General features: G+C 45.3%; 1 protein-coding gene across 5 annotated transcripts in view; it reads left to right on the top strand.

Annotated features, from left to right (window-relative positions):
• The window catches only part of Vps13d (vacuolar protein sorting 13 homolog D), a 229,558-nt gene that overhangs the window by 49,607 nt on the left and 158,388 nt on the right, over nt 1-21,563 (top strand). For all 5 annotated transcript variants that reach the window (XM_036179299.1, XM_036179301.1, XM_036179300.1 and 2 more), the window contains exons 22-29: nt 2,583-2,673; nt 4,432-4,558; nt 6,277-6,457; nt 10,176-10,355; nt 14,629-14,851; nt 17,504-17,714; nt 20,643-20,814; nt 21,009-21,121. In XM_036179299.1, the coding sequence (XP_036035192.1) occupies nt 2,583-2,673; nt 4,432-4,558; nt 6,277-6,457; nt 10,176-10,355; nt 14,629-14,851; nt 17,504-17,714; nt 20,643-20,814; nt 21,009-21,121 (1,298 nt within the window). The remainder of the gene's footprint in view (nt 1-2,582; nt 2,674-4,431; nt 4,559-6,276; nt 6,458-10,175; nt 10,356-14,628; nt 14,852-17,503; nt 17,715-20,642; nt 20,815-21,008; nt 21,122-21,563) is intronic.

Raw genomic sequence — 21,563 nt, 5'->3', positions numbered from 1 at the left:
TCAGGTACACTGAGTTGACTGTGTGGGGCAATACAGGCCTGTTGTGTAAGTTATAAGGCCTGGCCAGAGTTCTGGCACCTGTGCAGCAGCAGCTGGTCACTCTGTGTGCCTGGGGAGGAAGGTCTTTTATTTGCATGTCTTGGTGCATGCGGCCTGCATGTACTGTTGGGAACAGCCAGGAAGGGAACTCTATTACCCCATGTTGGTGTTGTCTTGCTTCTCTAACCCACGGCAGGCTTCACTCCTCTAGAAGGGGGAAGCCTGGGAGGAGAGGTGGGGACATGGGGTGGGAGGTTGGAGGGTGGCAGCAGTTCTACCTTGTACTCAGTTGGCTTGAAAAGCCAGTTCTGCCTCTTGCTCGGTTGGCGGGTGAACACACTGCTTGGCTGTGCTCTGAGGCTCTGGGGCATTGGGCCTAGCAAGGTGACTGGAAGTGGCAGTGTTCAGTCTTTCTTTGGTTGCATTTGATGTGTTATAAAGGTGACTTTATTCTGCCTGCGGGGATCTGCCTCAGGACTCCTTCCCTGCTATGGTAAGATGTGGTGTGCTTCTGGGACCTTTGCACAGTCTACTACTGTAGGAGCACAGGACTATATAAGTGCTTCCCACAATGGATTCCTAATATATCACAGAGGAAATGAGTCATGAACCTCAATATTCCCAATACTAGAATCCATCACATCACCTTTATTCCCTTTTCTTCACTGAAATCTTTTAAAGCAAATTCTAGGGCAGGTCAGATTGTTCAGTGGGTAGAGGTGTGTGCTGTCAAGCCGTTGACTTACATGGAAAAAGAAGAGAACTGACTCCTGAAAGTTGTCCTCTGACCTCCACATGTGTGCACATCCATACCCGCGCCGCAGACAATCATTGTCTGTCTCGCTACATTGACAGACATGCCTTGGTGTTACACAACACCATCAGGCCACACTCAGATTTCCAGAATGTTGCACAAATGCCTTTTTCTGAATGAATTGTGGAGGCATAAATGAATTGAGAGACTTGAGGCCTTTCCTTTGGTCTCTGCAGTGCTAGGCTTTTCTGAGAGATAAGTTTTCCCAGCTACAGAATGAGAAGTCAGTAAAACAGCACATGAAAATCTGAGTCAGCGTCCAACGAGGGTCCATGTGTTACATTTGCTGTCCTGTTTCCTTAATCTCTTGTATCTCCCAGTACCCTGTGCATCGATTTGCTAGAGAACCCGGGCTTGTGCTGGGGCGGTACCCCACATGTTAGTGGTTTTCCTATTTCCTACTCGACTCCATCCTATTTGGGATTGGAAGTTCATGTGTGCATCTGATCAAACGCACTTCTTGGAGAGGACATAGCACCAAAGTGGCAAGTGCTTCCTGTCACTCTGAGGACAGCTGATCCTTCTCAGTGATGTGAAGGTGCCATGCCATGAGGTGGGTTCAGGTGGCAACAGCAGGGTTTCTGTCAACAGGGCATTTTTAGACTCAGGGTGTGTAATCCCAGTTGATTCAATGCTTAAGGATCTTATTTTTCCTTTTTTATGGGACCTTGATGTCTTGATCCTTCAGTGGTCCCTGTCAGAGGAAGAACGTCCCTGACTGAGGCCCTGCTCTGATGACAGTGCTCTGCTCACCTTCTGTGCCTCCTATAGTGCTTCCCTCCTTCCTGCTCTCACTTTCCTCTTCCCTTTGCGCTTCCTACCCATCCGCCAACTCCTACTCTGCGAAGACTGTGAGTACAAAGGCGTGTGTGGCACACATGTTCTTCTGTCTCCTGCTCCTTCCTTCTCTTCCGTCAGAGCCTGGCCCCCAAGGCAGAGGAGCTGGGGACTGACCCAGCAAATTCTTAGACACATAAGTATTCTCAGTAGTTGGAATTAGTGTAGTGCAGCCTCTCTCTGTTAGAGAATTCTATTCCCAAGACAAGAGGTCACTGTCCCTGTCCACTGACGTCCCATTGCTAAACATAGCCCTCTGTTAAATATGGGTTCAAAGGCATTAGGCAGGATTCCAGGTCATTTTCATCATTTGCCTACATAGATTTTCTAGAGGAGACCTGCCTTTACAGATCTGTGAATCATTACAGAACTATGCACTACTAACAATTAATTGCTAAGATGGGAAACCTTGTTTTATACCTTGTGACATTCCACCACCAACAGAGGAACATAGAGGAGAGGCCACAGAATCTGACACTGTAATTCCTTCCTCATGTGCTTGGTTAGCAGATCTGCTTTGGGCACAAGTGAAATTGGCATCATGAATGGGTTTGAGCGGGCGAGATGACTCAGCATGTGTAAGTGCCTGCTACCAAGCCTGACAATCTTGGGTTCGAGTCCCAGAACCCACACAGTGGAAGAAGTGGAAGGAGAGAAGACTGATCCCCACACATTGTCCTATGACCTCCAAACACATGTGCAAGCTCAGAGATACACACACACACACACACACACACACATACACACACACACACACACACACACACACACAGAATAAGTAATAAAAGGTTTACCTTCACTTTTCTAAGCCTGTCCCGTTCTCACCTGTTCTGTTTTGCCGTTTCCTGTTCCTCTCATTAACTTGCCTTTTGCTTTGTACCTTGTGTCCCAGGTTCATTCGCTTTCTCTTGTGCTGAGCAAGGCCACCAGTGAGCTGGCTAAAGCAAATGTGTCCAAATTGGTAGCACACGTGGAGATGATCGGTAAGTGGGGCGAAAGGAAACATGCACGAGCTGGTAAATGTTCCAACGCCTAGCACAAAACTAGTTGTCCTCACATGCCAAGTCAGGTGTACATCCGTGGCTTAATTGTGGGTATTGGTGTGGCCATTATTTATGGTAGTGGTCCCAAATCCTGGCTTGGGATCAGCATTGTCTGGATGGCTTATTACAAAGGCAGGTAACGGTACAACTTCCTCCCTGCCCCTCTCCCATCTCATCCCAAGGGCCCCTAGCATTTGTTTGTGTAGATATTTTTTTTGTTTAAATTGGGATACTTCTGAGAGTGAAATGGAGAGATATTAATAGTTAGATCTAGAAGACAAGCAGGTCAAAGGGCTGTCTGTGGAAAATGGGACAAGCTCATTCTGTTTGTGGTCTTAAGTAGGGGTGCTGCCAAGAGAGGGTATGGTGTTCTGCAGCAGGGTATGGTAGTAAATCTGGCCTCTTTCTGGTGAGCTTTTGCAGGTTGGAATTCTTACTAGAACACCATGTTCTAAGGGGTAGAGTTTATAAAGCATGAGCTCAAACACTGACCTCCTCCCGCCCTTTTTTTTTGTTTTGTTTTTTTGTTTTTTTGAGACAAAGTTTCTCTGTGTAGCTTTGTACCTTTCCTGGAACTCACTCTGTAGTCCATGCTGGCCTCCAACTCAGAGAGTTCCACCTGCCTCTGCCTCCTGAGTGCTGGGATTAAAGGCATGCGCCACCACCACCTGGCTCTTAACCCCCTAAGGAATGTGTAATGCAGTAGTGAAGACAAAGATGCTAACGCTGTCATGAAGTCAAGAATGTCATTTGGAGAAGAAATTACCTGATATAGAGGTCTTGTGCCTGATATTATTTTAGAAAAGCATCCTAGAAGAGAGGTCTTTAATTGGGAGGATTAACCTCTGGCATTTTTGTTAGAGGACATTAGGAATTAAAAATAAATAATATGCCTTTGAGTCCCTGGGGAGCTGACCTGGCCTGCCAGAGGTCAGCTCCCCAGGTTAACTCATTGGTTATCATGGTGACAGCTGGGTAAAGTGATGATTGGTTTTGTCCTGTAGAAGTAATAGTTCAGTCACTGGCCTGGAACTTCCATGTAGACCAGGCTTCAGTTCCCAGGGATCCACCTGCCTCTGCCTCTTGAGTACTGGGATTACAGGCATACACCAGCCACTGCACCCTGCATGAAGGAACATTTCATGCTCATGTTCCAGTACATGCTCACGTTCCTCACCCTGGGGCTGTGCCCCTGCCAGCAGACTCATTTCCAATCTGTGCCAGCACTGTCATCCCCACGCATCAGCTGAAGTCACTGCAAGCCCACTCAGTGTTTCTTGAGCAGCTGACCCAGACACTTCCTCCCTTGTTCTTTTATTCCTAGTACAGTGAACAGACCACGTGATAGATCTTTCACCTCTAGCCAGTGGGCCGGTCTCCGAGGATCCTGCCTTTATCTGCAGCTGCCCGTGTTTTGTCCTTTAAGTTGGAAATTCATTTAGTTTGTTTCCTTTCCCTTGTAGATGTGCCCCTAGTATGCAGTGTTGCTGGCTTGTGTAGACTTTGTTGTTTAGACTTGTTCAACTCCTTGAGACTTTGGCTCTGAAACCCTTAGAAATGGCACATGAAGTGTTTTTCTGACATTTAGTTTGATTAAAAAGTGGAAGTCTGAGGCATGTGCATGTCTCTTTTAATTCACATGTATAAAACAAGTCCAGAAAATGTCTATAATAACATGTTCTAATTTTAACACTGTAGAGGGAGACCTGGCCTTGCAGGGAAGCATTGGGAGCCTGTCCCTGAGTGACCTCACGCCACATGGAGACTTCTACAGAGAACGTTTCACCACAAGTGGAGAAGAGGCGCTCATCTTCCAAACTTTCAAGTAAAACATGCACATCTTCCCTCTGGGCTGTGTGTCAAGAAGCTTGCTATAAAACATTCACCCTTTCTTGAGCTGTGTTTGGTGATTGCTGCTGTTTGGAGTCCTTTTTAGACGTTGTTTTACATACGGTTATTTTCTATGTGTCTCCCACAGTGTGTGTGCAGAGGCCAGAGGACAACTTGCAGAGCTGGTTCTCTCCTTCCACCATGTGGGTTCTGGGGATTGAACCCAGGTCGCCAAACTTGGTGGCAAGTGCCTTCATCTACTGAGCTGTCTTGCCAGCTCACTGTTTAAAATCCATATTGACTAAACAGTGAAAAATTTTACTTTCTTTAGTAAAATTGAAAAGATCTAGCTTATGAGGAGTCCTGATTTATATTGACTTTTATTAAAGAAGATTTGTATTGGAGATTACTTAGTGTCATAAGCATATGGGATAGGATTGAAATAATCCCAATTATCAAAAGACCTGGACTCTGTCTGCTCCTACCAACTTGCTATGTGACCTGAAGCAAGTCACTTAATCTCTGTGTGCCACTTTTCCTCTGTCTGTGAAGGGGGCCTGAGTTGAGCATCTCTGAGCTTCCATGTAGCACTGAGCATTCTTGCCTGATTTCAGTCTGAGAGTCCTGCTCCCACTGAGTGTGCTCTTTTTGCTAATAAGTATGACTTATGTTGAATTCTTGTTGGAATTTAGAAGGTGTCTTTAGACCTATCTGCTTACTTTAAAGAATGGTTTTCCTGGATGAAGTTTTCAGCTTTCTTGAGAGGCAGTAGAAAATGTAGTTGTATAGTCCTGCCTGTCGGTATTATATAAGGTCAAGGCTCCTGTTCATTCCCCTCCCCCCCACCAATTTTAGTGTGCTGAGAAAAGTGGTTCCCAAAAAACATCTGTGGGCTGAGGATATGGCTTATTGGTAGAGTGCTTGCTAGCTTGCACAAAGCTCTGGGTTCACTCTTTAGCGAACCCCTTAGCTCACACTCCTCTGAGTCTGAGAACTTCTCACTGTGAGGTTGCCGCAGTCTACTGAGGATTTGGACTTCAGAGTTTAGTTTGATTTGCTTATTTATGCATAGCAATGGCATGGTTCTACAATAAATGAGATGATTAACGTGAACCCTTAATTCTTTGCTTGGCACAAAAGAGCATTCCTTGGTAAATATGAATTCCTTCCCTCACTGACTGTGGGGGAATCATTTCTTTCTTGGCATCTCAGTCCATTAGATTCCGAGTGACTGTAAAAGTCTTCTGTTTATCTTTGAGTCTACACTCCACATTACAGTCCACATTTCACTGACATAAAAAGACAGCTCCTCTCTGTTTTTTAGAAGCCCCCTTTCCCTGGAAGCACTAGCTCTGCCTCTTCCATTTCTCCATGGCTTTTAAAATTACTTCCCAAACCCAGATTGTCACAGTCTCTGCCAGAAGCAGCTGCGGCCTTAAAGCAGGGATAGGAGGTGCTGTGCGGGGGCAGCACTCAGGTGGCTTAGGTGCTTTCTGGACGGATAGTGAGTTTTGTGCTCAGCTGTGCCTGCTGTGTGTAGCCCTGGGTGTCACACCACACTTTTGTTTAATGTCCTTACTATTCAATTATTAACAGGCTTGTTTTGGGGTTTTCTATTTTAATAGCTAGAGCTTTTTGGAGAGGAAGCCCTTAAACCAACCTAATACTCAAATCTTGCTGATGTCTGAGTCCTATTTTTGTCCCCATTTCCAGATATGGGCAGCCAGACCCTCTGCTCCAGAGAGAGCATGACATTCGTGTGAGCCTGCAGATGGCCTCTGTGCAGTATGTGCACACACAGCGCTTTCAGGCGGAGGTGGTGGCCTTCATTCAGCACTTCACTCAGCTGCAAGATGTCTTAGGGCGCCAGCGAGCTGCTATTGAGGGTCAGACGGTGGGTAACAGCTAATCTCTAAGTTGCCTTTTCAATTTGATTGATCCATAGAACTTAAAAAAAAATTGTTTTCTTTTACTGAAAATAGATTTTTTTCATGCAGTATATTCTGATTATGGTTGTCCCTTTCCCAGCTTCTCTCAGTTCTTCTCTTGTCTCCTTCCATCTAGATCCACACCCTTTCTATCTATAGTTTAAAAAAAAGCCAGGCATCTAAAGAATAACAATAAAGTAAAATAAAGCAAAATGATATGGGGTGTGTATGTATGTGCGTGTGCACATGCACACGTGCTTGCTTGCTTGTGTGGGCACATACAGGCATCAGAGGTTGACATCAGGTATTTTACACAATCACTTCACATTAAATTTTGAGGCAGGGCTTCTCACTGAACTTGAAACTTGCTGTTTCAGTTAGCGTGGCTAGCCAGCAAGTCATTAGGATTCTTCTGTCTCTGCTCCCTAGCACTGGGGTTACAGTTTGGTGCTGCCATGCCTGGCTTTTACTTGGTGATCTATTCTCATTTTTGTTGCTTTGATAAAATACCCCAATATAAAGCAACTTAGCGGGAGAAATGGGTTTATTTAGCCCATATTCCAGGTTACAGTCCATCATAAAAAGGAAGTCACAGTGACCTGAGCTTTTGGCAACTGTAGTCAAGAGCAGAGAGAAATGGATGCCGCCAGGCTCACCTGCTTGCCCGATTCCTCACTCGCTTGCAGGCATGCTCACTCACTTATTTGCTCAGCTTGCTTTCTCCATTTTTAAATAGCTCAGGACCCTCTCCTTAAGGAATATTGGGCTTGGTCCTCCTCATCAATTTAGATGTTCCCTGCCACTCCAGACATCCCCACAGGGAAACCCAATGTAGATATTCCCTCAGTGAGAATCTGTTCCCATGATTCTAGGTTGTGTCAAGTTTACAGTTAAATCTAATCAGCACATGTAGGTTCTGGAGATCAAATTCATGTTCTCATGGCTTACTTAGCCAACACTGGTACCCATTAAGCTATCTCCACAGTCTTATTTTATGATTTCTAATTACACAAATGGGTGTGTATCTGTGTGTGGTTATGTACACATGAATGTATGTGCCCACAGAAGTCAGAGACAGCCATTCCCTTGGAGCTGGAGTTACAGGTGGTTGTGAACTGCCCAGTGGGTGCTGGGAAAGGAACTCAGGTTTCCTGGAAGAGCAGTACATGCTTTCTTCTACTGAGCCATCTCTCCAGTCCATTGTCAGTAGAACTTTGAAGCCTCCAGAGATAAATCTAGAACATTTCACTGAGGAAAGGAGAGGTATTTTCTATTTACCAGAGTGTGGTCTATATGGCAGGTTGATTCCCCATCTCTAATTCATACTTTAAGTTCCTTTGAAGTTTAGCTTTAGGTGTCTGTAAAAATAATAGAAGAGATTTCTGATTGACACTTTGGACCTCTGGACCCTTTCAGGACTTTATTGGGGTCACTTCTGGAAACTGTTGGATGATTTTCCAAATGGATGAAACCTTCCTGGACATTGCAGTTCATGGCCCCCTTAGTGCCTGGATCATTTCCCCCCGCTTTGGTGCTGGTGATGGACTCTAGGGCCTTGTACTGCTGGGTACCTGTACTGCTGGGTACCTGTCCTACCACTGAGCTACAGTCCCCAGACCTTGGTTTGTGAGGCAGTGTCTTACTACATAATCCAGGCTGGTTTTGAACTCACTATGTTGATTGGGCTGGCCTTAAACTTGTGATCTACTTGCTGGAGCTCTACTGTTGGAATTGTAGGCATGTGTTACCTTGCCTAGATAGTCTATGTATTTTATAATCTTTAAAAAGTTATTTTTTAAATGTATTTTTCCTTTGAGAATTATAAAATGTATACATGTATACAATGTATTTTTTATAGTTTTTTTAAAATAATTTTTTTCTTTTTTTAAGATTCCTTTATTTATTATGTATACAGTGAGTGTTCAACCTGCAGGCCAGAAGAGGGCATCAGATCTCTTATTGTAGATGGTTGTGAGCTACCATGTGGTTGCTGGGAACTGAACTCAGGGCCTCTAGGAAGAACAGCCAGTGCTCTTAACCTCTGAGCCATCTCTCCAGCCCCCAATAGTTTTTTTTTTTTTTAATTTTATTATTTATTATGCATACAGTGTTCTGCATGCATCCCTGCAGGCTGGAAGAGGGCACCAGATCTCATTACAGATGGTTGTGAGCCACCATGTGGCTGCTGGGAATTGAACTCAGGACCTCTGGAAGAACAGTCAGTCAGTGCTCTTAACCTCTGAGCCATCTCTCCCCCACTTTTTGTTTTTGTTTTTTTGTTTTTTTTTTTCCGGAGCAGAGGACCGAACCCAGGGCCTTGTGCTTGCTAGACAAGCACTCTACCACTGAGCTAAACCCCCAGCCCTACAATGTATTTTTACCATCACTACCCTACTTTTCCCTTCAAGCACCTCTCATACTCATAAGAAGTCCCCCTCCCAACTTCTGTCTTCTTCTTGTTCTGAATAACCCATTGAGTCTCATTAGCTGGTCATACACACATGGATGTGGGGCTCCACTGAAGCATGGGCAAACCCACCAGTGGCTACACCCCCAAAGAAAAATGGCTCTCCCAGTGTGTTTTAGTGCAACGATAGGAACAAGAAAACAAAGCTAATACATTATGTTTATACCCAGCAAGATAGTGTGGGCAGGCGTGTAAAGTGTTGGACCGCCTTTAAAGGCCTTGCACAAAAGCCTGGTGTCCTGAGTTTGATTCATAGAATCCATGTAAAAGTAGGAGGAGAGAACCAACTCCAAAGTTTTCCTTTGACCTCCGCATGTGTGTTGTGGGATGCATACCCCCTCCCCCTAAATATTAAATAAATTAAAAAGTTTAAAAAGAGTCCTTTGTGGCTATAGCTCAGTGATAGAGCACTAGGTTCAATTCCCAGAATGCTCTCCCTGCCAAAACCCCTCTGTACTATAAAGTTGTATTTTTTCTCTTAAGAGTAGCACAGAGGGGCTGGAGAGTTGGCTCAGTGGTTAAAAGCACTGGCTGCTCTTGCAGAGAACCTAGGTTCAGTTTCTAGCACCCACATGGTGGTGATCAATCATCAGTAACCTCGGTTCCAGGGGATCTAATGCCTCTTCTACCTTCCTAGACACCAGGCACTCATGTAGCGTACATATGTACATTCAGGCATACAGCTATATGCATAAAATGTTTGTCAGGTGTGTTGGTACATACTTTAATCCCAGCACTTGGGAGGCAGAGGCAGATGGATCTCTGAGATTGTGGCCAGCATGTCTACAGATCCAGTTCTTGGACAGCCAGGGCTACCGAGAAATTCTGTCTTGAAAAACCAGTCAACCAAACAAACACCAAATCAACCAAATTTAAAAGCAGCACAGGCCTGGTGAGATGAATAGTTGGTAAGAGTCCTTGTTATATTACATGTGTCCTGTAATCTAATATATTTTCTTCATTAACGTTGTGAAAGTATTTTCACATTTCTCTTATGATTTACTCTCTAATTTTTAGGCTATTTAGAAGTATGAAATTAATTTCCAAATATTTGGGTACTTTCCGTTATCATTTTGTTCCCGATTCTAATTTACTCTGGTGGCCACAAATAAACTGTTGTGTTCTTTAATTGCTGTATAAGTTTTTGGGCCCCGTAGAGGTCTGATTATAAAATTGGAGAATTAACCGAGTCTCTGGGTACTTTCCTTTCTGACCAGGTGAGGGACCAGGCGCAGCGATGCTCGAGGGTTCTTCTGGATATCGAAGCTGGTGCCCCTGTGCTTCTCATTCCAGAAAGTTCCAGATCAAATAACCTGATAGTAGCAAATTTGGGCAAGTTGAAAGTGAAGAACAAGTTTCTCTTTGCGGGTTTTCCTGGGACTTTTTTACAGGATAAGGTGAGCCCCCAGCGTCTGTGGCTGTTTAACTTGAATTTGAATGTGAACTGAAAAATCCCCAGTCTACAGCTCAGGGGTTGCTGTTAACTTCTGAGGCCCTGTAGCTGGGAGATTTCTTTAGCATTTTATTGACATTTCACTTAACCTTTGCAGCTGAAAGAGTGTTACATTGTAGCCCTCATCAAGTGCTATTAACTTGTTTTTAGCTAACAACCCTGTGGGACCAGTCTTCCTGGTTACAGTGCTCTCTACAGGCATATAAGAGTCCCGGGAGGTCACTGGGTGGGTAAGACACTTGCCAGCCAGCCTGATCACTTGAGTTCAATTCCTGGAACCCAGTGAAGGAGAACTGATCCCCAAAGTCATTTCCTGATGCTCACATGTACCCATACTCACACCCACACATCATGTACCTTCATAGTAATAGTAAATTAATTTTTTTTAAAAGGGCATTCCTTTCTAGATGACTTGTTTTCCTGATTTAGTCCAGTTTTTACCTGAAGACAACTAAAAATATCTTAGTGGTAAAATGTTAGCTCATGTCCTGCTTTGCAGATTTAAATGACCTGGACATTTGTTTCTTACCGTGTTTGGAGTCCTGGGCTGGAGGTTTGCCAGCATTTTTGCTCTGTATTTGGGGAAGCCAGGGCTCTTTGAGTGTGAACAGCGGGTGAGTTCCGAAGCTGAGTGGCTTGGAGACACTCCGATGATCCATCCTCTCACGGGTTTTTGCCTTCCAAGAGCTTGAGCGACATTTCTAAGCAGCAGAGATGCCATTCTCAGGGTATGCTCCCACCACTCCTTGCTGGTCTCCAGGCCCTCATTCCCTCTGCTTATTCAGTTCAAACTCGTCTTTAGTGTATGGAAAAGGCACTGGAACACACACCAGCTCTGCCTGTTTGTCATCCAGCAGCTAGTCATGTAGGAAAAGAGGGAGGCCTCAAGGAGGTGAGTGTAAGATTTGATCGTAAGCTCCTAAGAACAGAGAAAATAGCAGTGAGTAGCTGATGCTTGTTGAACACCGTTGTATGTCATTTGTGCTAAATTCTCTACATATAAAAAGAATCTCTGTTTCTTCATAGCACTTCTGACACCATCTGTGTGCCGGCTTCTCTACATCTTCCATTTTCTAACTTTGTAGAAACTTGCTGGGAGTTAAGTCAGTCATGGTGCAGCTACCTGAAGTTAGCCAGCTTGGGGCCACTGTGGACACAACCACAGTTCTAGGTGTCGCACACTTCTGACTAACCAGCGACAGATTAGGGGGTTCCCACAATCCCTCCTCAGGTCCAGTAAGTTGCTGTAACAGCTCGTAGAGCTTGGGAGAAGTACATTGGCTGGCTCTTTTACAAGGGGTGGAAGAAAGGCCTGGCTGAAGAGTCAGATGCATAGGTGTATAGGGCAAGGGTGTTGCAGGCTCAGGAGCACAGGGATCTTTCTCGCATGTGTTGGAGCATGCCCCCTTCTCTTGTGTGTGTATCTAGCAACTTGGTAATGGTGAGTCCAGTATGTATGCTTTATTGATGAGCTCCTTGGCTCTTCCTGACAACACTTTATCTCTAGCTGCCCTCTCTCTCTGGAGGTCTAAGGAGTGTAACAGAAAGTTTCAGGAGTCATATAGTGTGAGTTCTTTGCAATGTGTTTTTGGTACATTTTTTTTTTCTTTTCTTTCCACGTGTAACATTTTATTATTAAAGAAAGAGAGAGAGAGAAAGAGATCAATACATCTTTATTTTGAGGTCACACTAAATGTTTGAGGCAGGGGGTTATCTGTAGTCAGAAATCTAGTTCAGTAAGTAGCACTATTTTGTTTCTCTCCCCTTCCAGAAAAAGGAATGGACTCATTGTATCAGATGTGTCTGTGTATGAGCTGACAAGTTTGCTCCAAAGTTAGCTGTGGATAAAGAATTGCCAAACTATTTCAAGATGTTTTTACAAAGAGTCCTATAATGGTTAAGCCAAATAACAGTACAAATTATAGCATTTTAATAACAAAAATTTGCTTGTCTTTGTTTATGAGGATTTGATTTTAGGTGTCAGTATCTACAAAGAATGCCTTTTCTTCAAGGTATGATGTGGATTCTCCCTCCCTTTTTTCCTTTCTCCCTCCCTCCCTCCCTTTCTTTAATTTCTTGGTTATTTTTTGGAAAACAAAAACAAAAACAAAAACAACCTTATGGGATCCAGCAGTCAGTTTACATTCATGTACTTAAAATAGAACAAAATAAAACCAGTCAAAGCCCCCAAATGCGGACCCTTTTAAATACCTCACTGTGGGAGAGGCCTGCTTTATTACTTTTTGTGTGGCTGCTTTGGGGAGTTCTCGACTGAGCAGAGGAGCCTTTCTTAAGGACTGTATTAAGAGTCTTTTTAGTCCTGACTAGTACTTCCTGAATGACCTCATTTTATATCCAGATATCCTAGGAAAGCTGCTGTGTTACACACTTGTGGTTGTTCGGTGGAACTTCCTAAGGCTGTGTGGAGTGTGTCATTTGTTCAGATCTCTGTGATCTGGCCTGCTTAGCTGTGCAGCTCCCTCCTCATACGAGCCCAGTGTTGACTGATGGTTTCTGTGCTGATACTGTCCTCTTCCACTTTGTACTTATACTTGCTTGTTGATGTTCTTGCTCCTGTGAGGTGTGTCTAATACGCAGTCCAGTGACCCAGAACACGAGATACTGCTGACGCAGAGCCTGTAGATCACTTGAGCACTTGTGCTCTGTGCCCTCAGGTTTTATGACTTCTGAATGTGGGAACAGTTTCTTAAAAACCCCATCTTATGGAAGACATGTTTGGAGTTTTGGTGTATACTTGCCTTTTCTTTTTCTCAACCATGGCTTGTGTTTAAACCATAATTTCTAAGTCAGAGTTGCTCAAAAGCTTCGAGTTGATCTCCTCCAGCCATTGATTTATTTTAGCTAACTACAGAGAGGATGGAGAGGTAAGTCAAGTGAAAGAGCAAAAACACTTTCTGTGGTTGAAGTAAACAGAGTACTAGGGCACTTTTAATGTGGAAACATTTAAATGATAGCATTTACCTGGTAATTGTCCTTGAAAAAAATGCAGGAAGTTTGTGTTACTGTTAGCTGTAATTACTGCTCAAGAAGTGGAGAGATCTCCGGGTTTTTCACCTTTTTTTTTTTTTTTTGTTTTTCGAGACAGGGTTTCTCTGTGTAGCTTTTGCGCCTTTCTTGGAACTCACTTTGGAGACCAGGCTGGCCTCGAACTCACAGAGATCCGCCTGCCTCTGCCTCCCGAGCACTGGGATTAAAGGCGTGCGCCACCACCCCCGGCCACCTTTTATTCCAAAGCTGTGAGCCTTGCAGCAGCAGCAGCAACAGCAGCAGAGAACCATTGCTTCTCAAGCTGCCAGGGTGCACGTGAGAGGGCCAAGAAGGAGCTGCTCCATGATGCAGAAGTCACACACAGACAGGGCTCTGAGAGGTCCTGAGGACCCAAGGAAGAAGTTGAAACACCAATGACTGACTCACTCTGTAGCATCAACTAAAAGCACTCAGCAAGAAAAAAGAGTCCTGTTCTTTCAAGAGAACCCCAGGGTTGGCTTTACTCTGTATGAGCAGAAGCCTGACATGGGCGGCTCACCTTTGTTTGCCTTTTGTTTCATTTCTGTGGTTACTTAGATGGGCAATGCAGATGAGTGTGGGAGACTCGAGTGCACAAACACCTTCCTGCGGTGACTATTGCAGCCCTATTGCCATTAGATACTTGTTGTTTAGTCCCAGGCTGCCTTCAGACTTGATGGGTAGCTGAGGAGAACCTGGAACCCCTTCCACCTCCACCCGGGATTACAGGCATGTGCTACCACATCCAGTTTATTTGGTGCTAGGCATTGAACCAAGGGCTTTTTGCAGACTAGGGAAGCATTCTGATACCTTAGGCACATCTGCAGTTCCCTAGGTACATTTTTTTTTAATTACAGTAAGCTTCCCTCTCCCCAAAGCAGTAAATATATTGTATAGTTGAGAGATTTGCTTTGGTTGAATTTGACAAATTGTTCTTGAGCCAAAAGACAGTGTCTTCCTGCAGTGCTGCTGTAATTCTCCACAGGTGTGGAATTGTTGGTAACAGTTTTGAAGATAATTGTGTGAGGTGGTGGGTGTCACGTCCCTCACTTCCTTGTGTCTAGGGTCTGAGGGCAGTGTATCGACTGTAGAGTCTTAGAGAACCTAGGGACTAGGATGTGATTTCTGAGCTAGGAAAGGCATTGTTACCCCTTCATCTCTGCATTCTAGTTTTCTTTTCTTCCTCCTAGGAATCTGTGCCTTCAACCTCTCCATCAGGTACCCCCAAACACAGTGTGAAAAAAATGACAAACTCAGAGGAGCCCAAGGGACCCCACGCACAGGGGCTGTTCATGAAGCCTCCTGCAGGAATGGGCCTTGGCAGCCTGAAGAGTGAGTTTGTGCCCAGTGCCTCCGTCAAGCAGCGTGGGCATCAGGCCATGCCACCTGTTAGCCAAAGTTCCAGAAGCCCAGGTAAGAAGTAGCTGCACAGCAAAGGTGGGGGCTGTCCTGGAGCCCTTCCGTGGAGCTCTGTGGAGTGTGGTGTCATGGCGGAGGCTGACATGAGCTGGTATCTGTGTGATGACCAGGCCTGATGCTGTGTGTGAGGCATGAGTGTCGGAGGTGCGTTTCGTCTCAGATAACTTCTAAAGTAGATTTATTTAGAAGATGCGATAGGCATGATGAGGCTGTTGGTTGTCTGTGGGACTCTTACAGGTCCATATGGCTTCCAGCAGATGGTGGCAGCCCAGCTAGTCCTGCGTCCTCATAAGCTGTTACCCAGACCTTGTCCTTGCAGGTCACTGTCCCCCCACCCCCCACCTCCCCCAGGCACACACCCCAAAGACACTAAGGTTAGTGTCAGTGAGGCTTAAGGGCAAAAGTACTGTAAAATGACTCTCAGAGGTCTGAGTCATCCTGCTATGGGTACTCTTGTTTTTTATTTTTTTATTATTTTCTTCTTCAGGCTTTTTGGGACAGGGCTCTATAAATAGCCTAGGTTAGCTTGACCTCTACTTTCTGCCTCTGCCTCTCCAGTGTTGTGACTGTGCTCCTCTGGTGAATGTAAGAAGCTGTCATTCTGAGCCTGGCCTGATCTGAGCTCTGGAGTTTCCACATGTTGTGGATGGATGCTGTGTTGGAAAGTGAGGGACTCAGTTGAGAGGGAGGCATAGTGTAAGAGGTGGCCGAGATGAGCTCAGTGTGGCTGCACTGTGGGCAGTGAAGGGTGGCCACTGAGGGAGGTTCTGTTTTTGCTAGATAGACCCAAGGACTGGTGGACTCCCTGCAGGACCTCATAGTCCTAGAGACTAGTGCTGTGCTGACAAAAGATAATTTTGTTCATAATTGTGGCGTTTTCTTGAACACATCAATGAGTCAAATGCCATTGTGTTTATCTGCATGGACTTATCCTTGTGGTACCCTGCTCATGGTTTATCTCCCCTTCACAGGAGGGAGGAGATGAAGTAACTTGGCCTGTCATGTGGCTAGTAAGTGGTAGAGCTGGATAGTGAGTTTTGGAAGAAGACATTGGTGTGACTCTGTCTCTGAGCTCTGTTGGCGGTACTTGAAGGGTTGCTGTGAACCACTCTGTAAGTGGTTACGATGGTGACGGTTGGACATGCAGCCAGCCTGACACACAGGTGGATGCCTGCGAGAAGAGATCTGGGGGCGGGTGGGGAGATGGCTCAGTCAATAAAGGACTTGCACATAAGCATCAGGACTGGCGTTTGCTCCCCAGCACTCAAGTCAAACAATGACAATGACAAAACTGGACGAACTGGCCTGTGTCTAATCCCAGTGCTGGAGAGGGAAGGCAGGGCATCCCTAGGGCTTGTTGGGGACAAGGACAGACACTCCAGACTGAGTGAGAGACCTGGATGAAAAAATAGGTGTAGAACAGTTGAGGAAGACTACACAAGACACTGACCTTTGACCACTGTACACAAGTGAATGTACACGGGCATTGATTGATCTACATGTGTGTGAATATGTGCAAACATGCACAAAGAGGTCTGGAATGTCTTACAGGAATATGTCTGCTCCAACATCATTTCTCCTACCCAGGTGATGTTTTCACTAAAATTCGTTCATCCATGGTACCTGGCCTTGGATCAAGGCCGTGGTTTCACACTGTCTCCATGTGGTTCTACAGCTACTCCCTAGGGTCTCTGTGGTCATGATATCACTGTTCTACAGCTCTCTCACAGATAAGTCCTGCTCTCATGGGTTCATGTATCTGTAGTACAACTGTCTCATCAAGAACTGTTTCCCACGCTCCTGCTTAATGATGGGTGTTATAATACTCTGTTCTCTGTATATGTATATTAATGCATATATGTTAACATCCCCTTAGTTACAGTCCCTCCCGGGGTGGTACTTACAGAAGAAAGATATTGGATGAACATGAGCATTGACAGATTATAGTGCATGTTATGGGAAAGAAGAAAATTGAGGACTCAATGTAGATTGAGGTGGGAAGGTCGTGATACTGATGAGGCTGCCCAAGAAGCAAAGAGCATGGCCTTTTGGGAGATGTAAAGGCCTGGAGACCTGAAATTTGGAGAGCAAATGGGAGAATGGCTTGAAGTGAGGTCAGAAAAGTGGGCTGTGGGCTTAGGTAGGACCTTGTAGGCATTTGCAGGGAGTTTTGCATTAAACATAGCCACTGAAGCTTCCATAGGAAGAAAACATTTCAGTCTGTTTTCTCTTACCCAAGTATTTTGTGGAGAGAATGTGGAATTAATATAGGTACATTGCAAGATTTGTTTGTGGAGGTGTTGTAGGCAAGGATGAAGGTGGTTTGGGTTTGATCAGTGGCAATAGAAATGGCTAAACATAGTGAGTGTGTGCTTGAGAAAAGAGTTCTGCTGCTGGGACATGAGCAGCATGGCCAGGTGTGGAGGGCAGGGAGCAGCACGTGTTGGACACAGCTATGATGGATGCTATGTATGGTGGGCTCTTGAGGCCCCGATGGCCAGGTTGCTGAGTAGTAGAGAGCAGGGCAGCAACTGGTTCTGATTTTCAAGGACAGGATGAACTGACTTTGACCCTGCAGTTTGCTCCAGCTCAGTCCTTTCTGCTTGCTACTTTTGTCCTTACCTCTTTTCCCTTGGGTCCTTGTAGAAGACCATGTCTGCCTGCTGGATTGCATTGTCGTGGATCTGCAGGACATGGACATCTTTGCTGCAGAGAGACGCCCCAGAGAGGGCTCTCAAGCCTCTGACAACAGCAGTGGGGACCTGGTCTTCCCTTCCTATTTTGTGCGCCAGACAGGAGGAAGTCTCTTAACTGAGCCTTGTAGGCTGAAATTGCAGGTGGAGAGGAATTTGGACAAGTGAGTGTCTTATCTGAATACCGTGTAAGTAGAATTTTAGTAGCTTGGAAATCAGGGCTGTAAGGTAAGTGAGGAACACTTGTTCACCTATGTAGTGAATGTTGAGTCCTTGCTACGTGCTAGACAAGAGGGCTTCTGGGATGAAAGAGAAACTGCTGCTGTCACAGACCTTAAGGTTTTTAGGGACATAGAAGATGCTTAGATGGCTCTAACTTAGTGTTTGATTCGGGGATTCTTTTGTCACCTTGCCTTGGGGACAAAGAGGGAAGAGTTGGAATTTAGAATGGCTTTAAGTGGTAATAGGGAGGTAGCGAGAACAGGCAGGGTATCTGGAAAAGATGGGCATTTGGAGTAAGTGGGCCAAGTGTAATAGACCCGCTGGAGTCCATTTACTTTGCATAACTGCCCTGGTGCAATTTTCCCCATCCATATCAGGAAGCCCATTTGGGAGTGCTCCATGAAGACTAAGGGGCTGCCCCAGTTTACCCTGAAGTTAGTCTCATGTGCAGGAAGCTTGTGTCTGTAGTTGAGAGCAATCACTGATTCAGTTCTCATTGGCTTCATAACTGCCTGGGAAACTCAATGACCCTAGACCAGCAGAGTCATGCTCAGGGCCAAAGCTTGCGTGTGTATTTAGGAAGGTTGTGGCCTGGGGAGTGCTTCTGTTGCCTGGCCCACACATGTGGGCTGGAAGCACTGATTACAGCATGTGACATCTTTCATTATGCTGCTTTGGTTTGGGAGAAAGCAGCATTTTGCATTTTAACTCCAGAGAAAGATAGAAAGTGTCTAGATAGCAATCAAAGAGATTTGCTGAGGTTGGAGATGGCTCAATGGTTAGGAGAACTTGCTGCTCTTCTGGGGGTCCCAAGTTTGGTTCCTATTATCTATGTCAGGCAGCTCACAACCACCTATAACTCTATCTCTGGGGAATCTGATACCTTCTACTGGCTTCCATGAACAGCTGCACACACACACACACACACACACACACACACACACACACACACACACGAAGTCAAACAAAACCCAAAGATATTTGCAATAGTCCCATTAAACAGGTCCTTTCCAGTCCCCAGGTTTGGGCAGCTCACTTCATGCTGTTTTTCATTTTGGTTTAGCTCATTGGGGTATTTCTCTCACTGGAAGCTGTTATTCTAGAGCTCCCTGGCTGGTGTCCAGTTATGGTTGGCATGGGCTGTATTTGGCTATCTTGGCTTGGCTATCCTAAGGACTTCTTATTTAGGGACTGAACTCAGGGTTTTCTTTGCAAGCAATGGTTTTTAAGAAGTGCTTTTCTTCTCTGCTTCTCTAAATTCTCCCCTTCCCTTCAGTGCTGTGTGGGGTGGCATAGCTCTGTCAGCCAGCGAGAACACAGCAGCAAATGTGCTGTCCACTCCTCACCCACCAGTGCACCACATGGCAGTGCTTCCCTGTTGTCCTTTGTTGATTGCATTCTTGCTCTTTAAAACTCTATGTGGGACTGGAGAGATGGCTCAGTGGTTAAGAGTGTGTGCTGCTCTTGAAAGGCCCTGAGTTCGGTTCCCAGCACCTGTGTCAGGCGGCTTATTTGTAACTCCAGCTTCAGGGGATCCTATGCCTCTGGCCTCCCTGGATACCTGCATTCAGCATGTATACACCTTACCCCTGCCCTCTCATGTAAAAACAAACAGCAGTTTTATTATATATAGGTTTTCACTTACAGACAAGTCAAATTTATTTACTTATTTACTTATTTTGGGCAGTTCTGAGAGTCAAACCTAGGGACATAGTACATGCTAGACAAGTACTCTGCCATTGAACTATATTTGTTCCCAGCCTTAGAGCAGTTTTTTTTCTTTTCTTTTCATTTTTTAATATAGATTTGCACATCTTCCTCTTTAAATCCCAGTCTTTGAGTTCATGTATTCAGATCTTGTACATGGAGGACCCATGATGCCTGCTGCACCCATGGAAGGCAGAGAGAACTCTTTAGGCCTAGGGTGAAGCATGTGTGTCCTGGCAGCCATGGGCATCTTCAGTCTTACTCCAGCTCCTCCAGGCACGGTCAGGTGTTATCTTAATGAGGGCCCTGTGCTCAGGAGGGAAGACTTGTCTCTTCTGCTGTCTCCTGTGGGAGCAGGAGCTAAGAGCTGGGCATCTGGTCCTTATGACTTCCCCAACTACAATGTTTAAGCTATTTTTGAGTCTTGTGAGATTTTCCTTATTACTAGGCTAGTTAGGTCTGGTGTGGTTACATCTGTAATCCCAATATTCAGGAGGCTGAAGCAGGAGGATTGCTATGAGTTCAAGACTATGGGCCACAGTGTGCGACTGTTGCAAAACCAAACCAAACCAAAACAAAACTTGGGGCTGGAGAGATGGCTCAGCAGTTTTGAGGACTAGTTGCTCTTGTAAAGGACCTGGGTTCAATTCCCGGCATCCACTTGGCAGCTGAAAACCACATATAACTCCATATCCAAGGGATAAGATCCCCTCTTCTGGACTCTGCAGGAACTCAACACATGTGGTGTACAGACATACATGCAGACAAAACAATCATGTATGTAAAATAAAAACAATTAGTTCATATGTGTATTTGTATGTATTTGTATGTTCATATTTGTGAGTGCACTTATTTGGCATGCTTGAGATGGAACCTGGGGCCCATGTGTGCTAGACTAATGCTCTACTACAGAGCTACATCCCCAGCTCATTAGATCTGAGGATTTTTTTCCATGTACATGTGGGAGCTAAAAGTCTCTCTGTAGTTAAAGCATGGCATACATGTAACATGATCATTGGAGATGCGTAACTTTTTTTGCCATTGGAAGTTAGAGAATAACTGGCTGATAATGTAGTAGCCACATTGTAGCCTTACATTTGGCTGTGCTGTACCAAGGCAGTTAGTGACTTATTTCTGAGAGTGGCCTCCTTTCTTTCTCATAGAGAAATAAGCCACACTGTTGCAGACATATCTGTCCATGGCAGTCTGTCATCCGTGCACTGCTCCCTGGATCTGTGTAAATACAAGCTGATCCGAGGCTTACTAGAGAACAATCTGGGGGAGCCCATAGAAGAGTTCATGCGGCCTTACGACCTACAGGATCCAAGGATTCACGTGAGTGAGATAGACTGGGTGCTCCTCCATAACTTGTAGTCTCTGCTGATGGTCACCCATGTGGTCCTCCAAGATGGCGGGGAGCAGAAGAGGGGGGTGGATGGGACAGCAGGTGGATTAGATTTCTTTGCCTTTGAGTTCATTTTCAGGTTGGCACCTTCACCTGAGGGTTGACTAGCATTTTCCTTTCACAGACTGTGCTGAGCGGAGAAGTGTACACTTGCATGTGCTTCCTCATCGATATGGTGAATGTGAGTCTGGAGCTCAAGGATCCGAAAGGAAAAGAAGGCACTGGCTCCCTAGCCAGGTCAGACTTTGATTAACTCTGTGATTTTACTGGTAGTAAGAGCGATGTGAGAATGTACCCATTTCACATTAGCCGAGGGCAGAGTGCAATGGTGATCTGAGGCGAATGAAGTGTGTAAGTGCTTTGTGTGTGTGCATGCATGTGTGTGTGATCATGTTTGTATGTGAATGAGAATGAGGTGTGTGTGTGTGTGTGTGTGTGTGTGTGTGTGTGTGTGTGTGTGGTGCTGATCGGTTACCATAGAGTTGTGCCCCTGACACACACCCCCAGTGCTTTATTAGAAGTTTCAATTTGGTTGTCCTATCAGCCAAGTCAGGTTAGCTTATGTCCTTTTAACAGCCTGCCCCAAATACTGGTGACTTAAAGCTGTGAAGGTGTATTTTCCTCTCAAGCTAGGACGCTGGGGGACAGGCTGCTCAGCTGTTTTGTCTTTTGAGTGACA

The sequence above is a fragment of the Onychomys torridus genome, chromosome 2 (genome assembly GCF_903995425.1).
Source record: "Onychomys torridus chromosome 2, mOncTor1.1, whole genome shotgun sequence".
Lineage (NCBI taxonomy): Eukaryota > Metazoa > Chordata > Mammalia > Rodentia > Cricetidae > Onychomys > Onychomys torridus.
The sequence above is the reverse complement of the archived record's forward strand: the minus strand, read 5'-3'. Positions and strand labels throughout refer to the sequence as shown.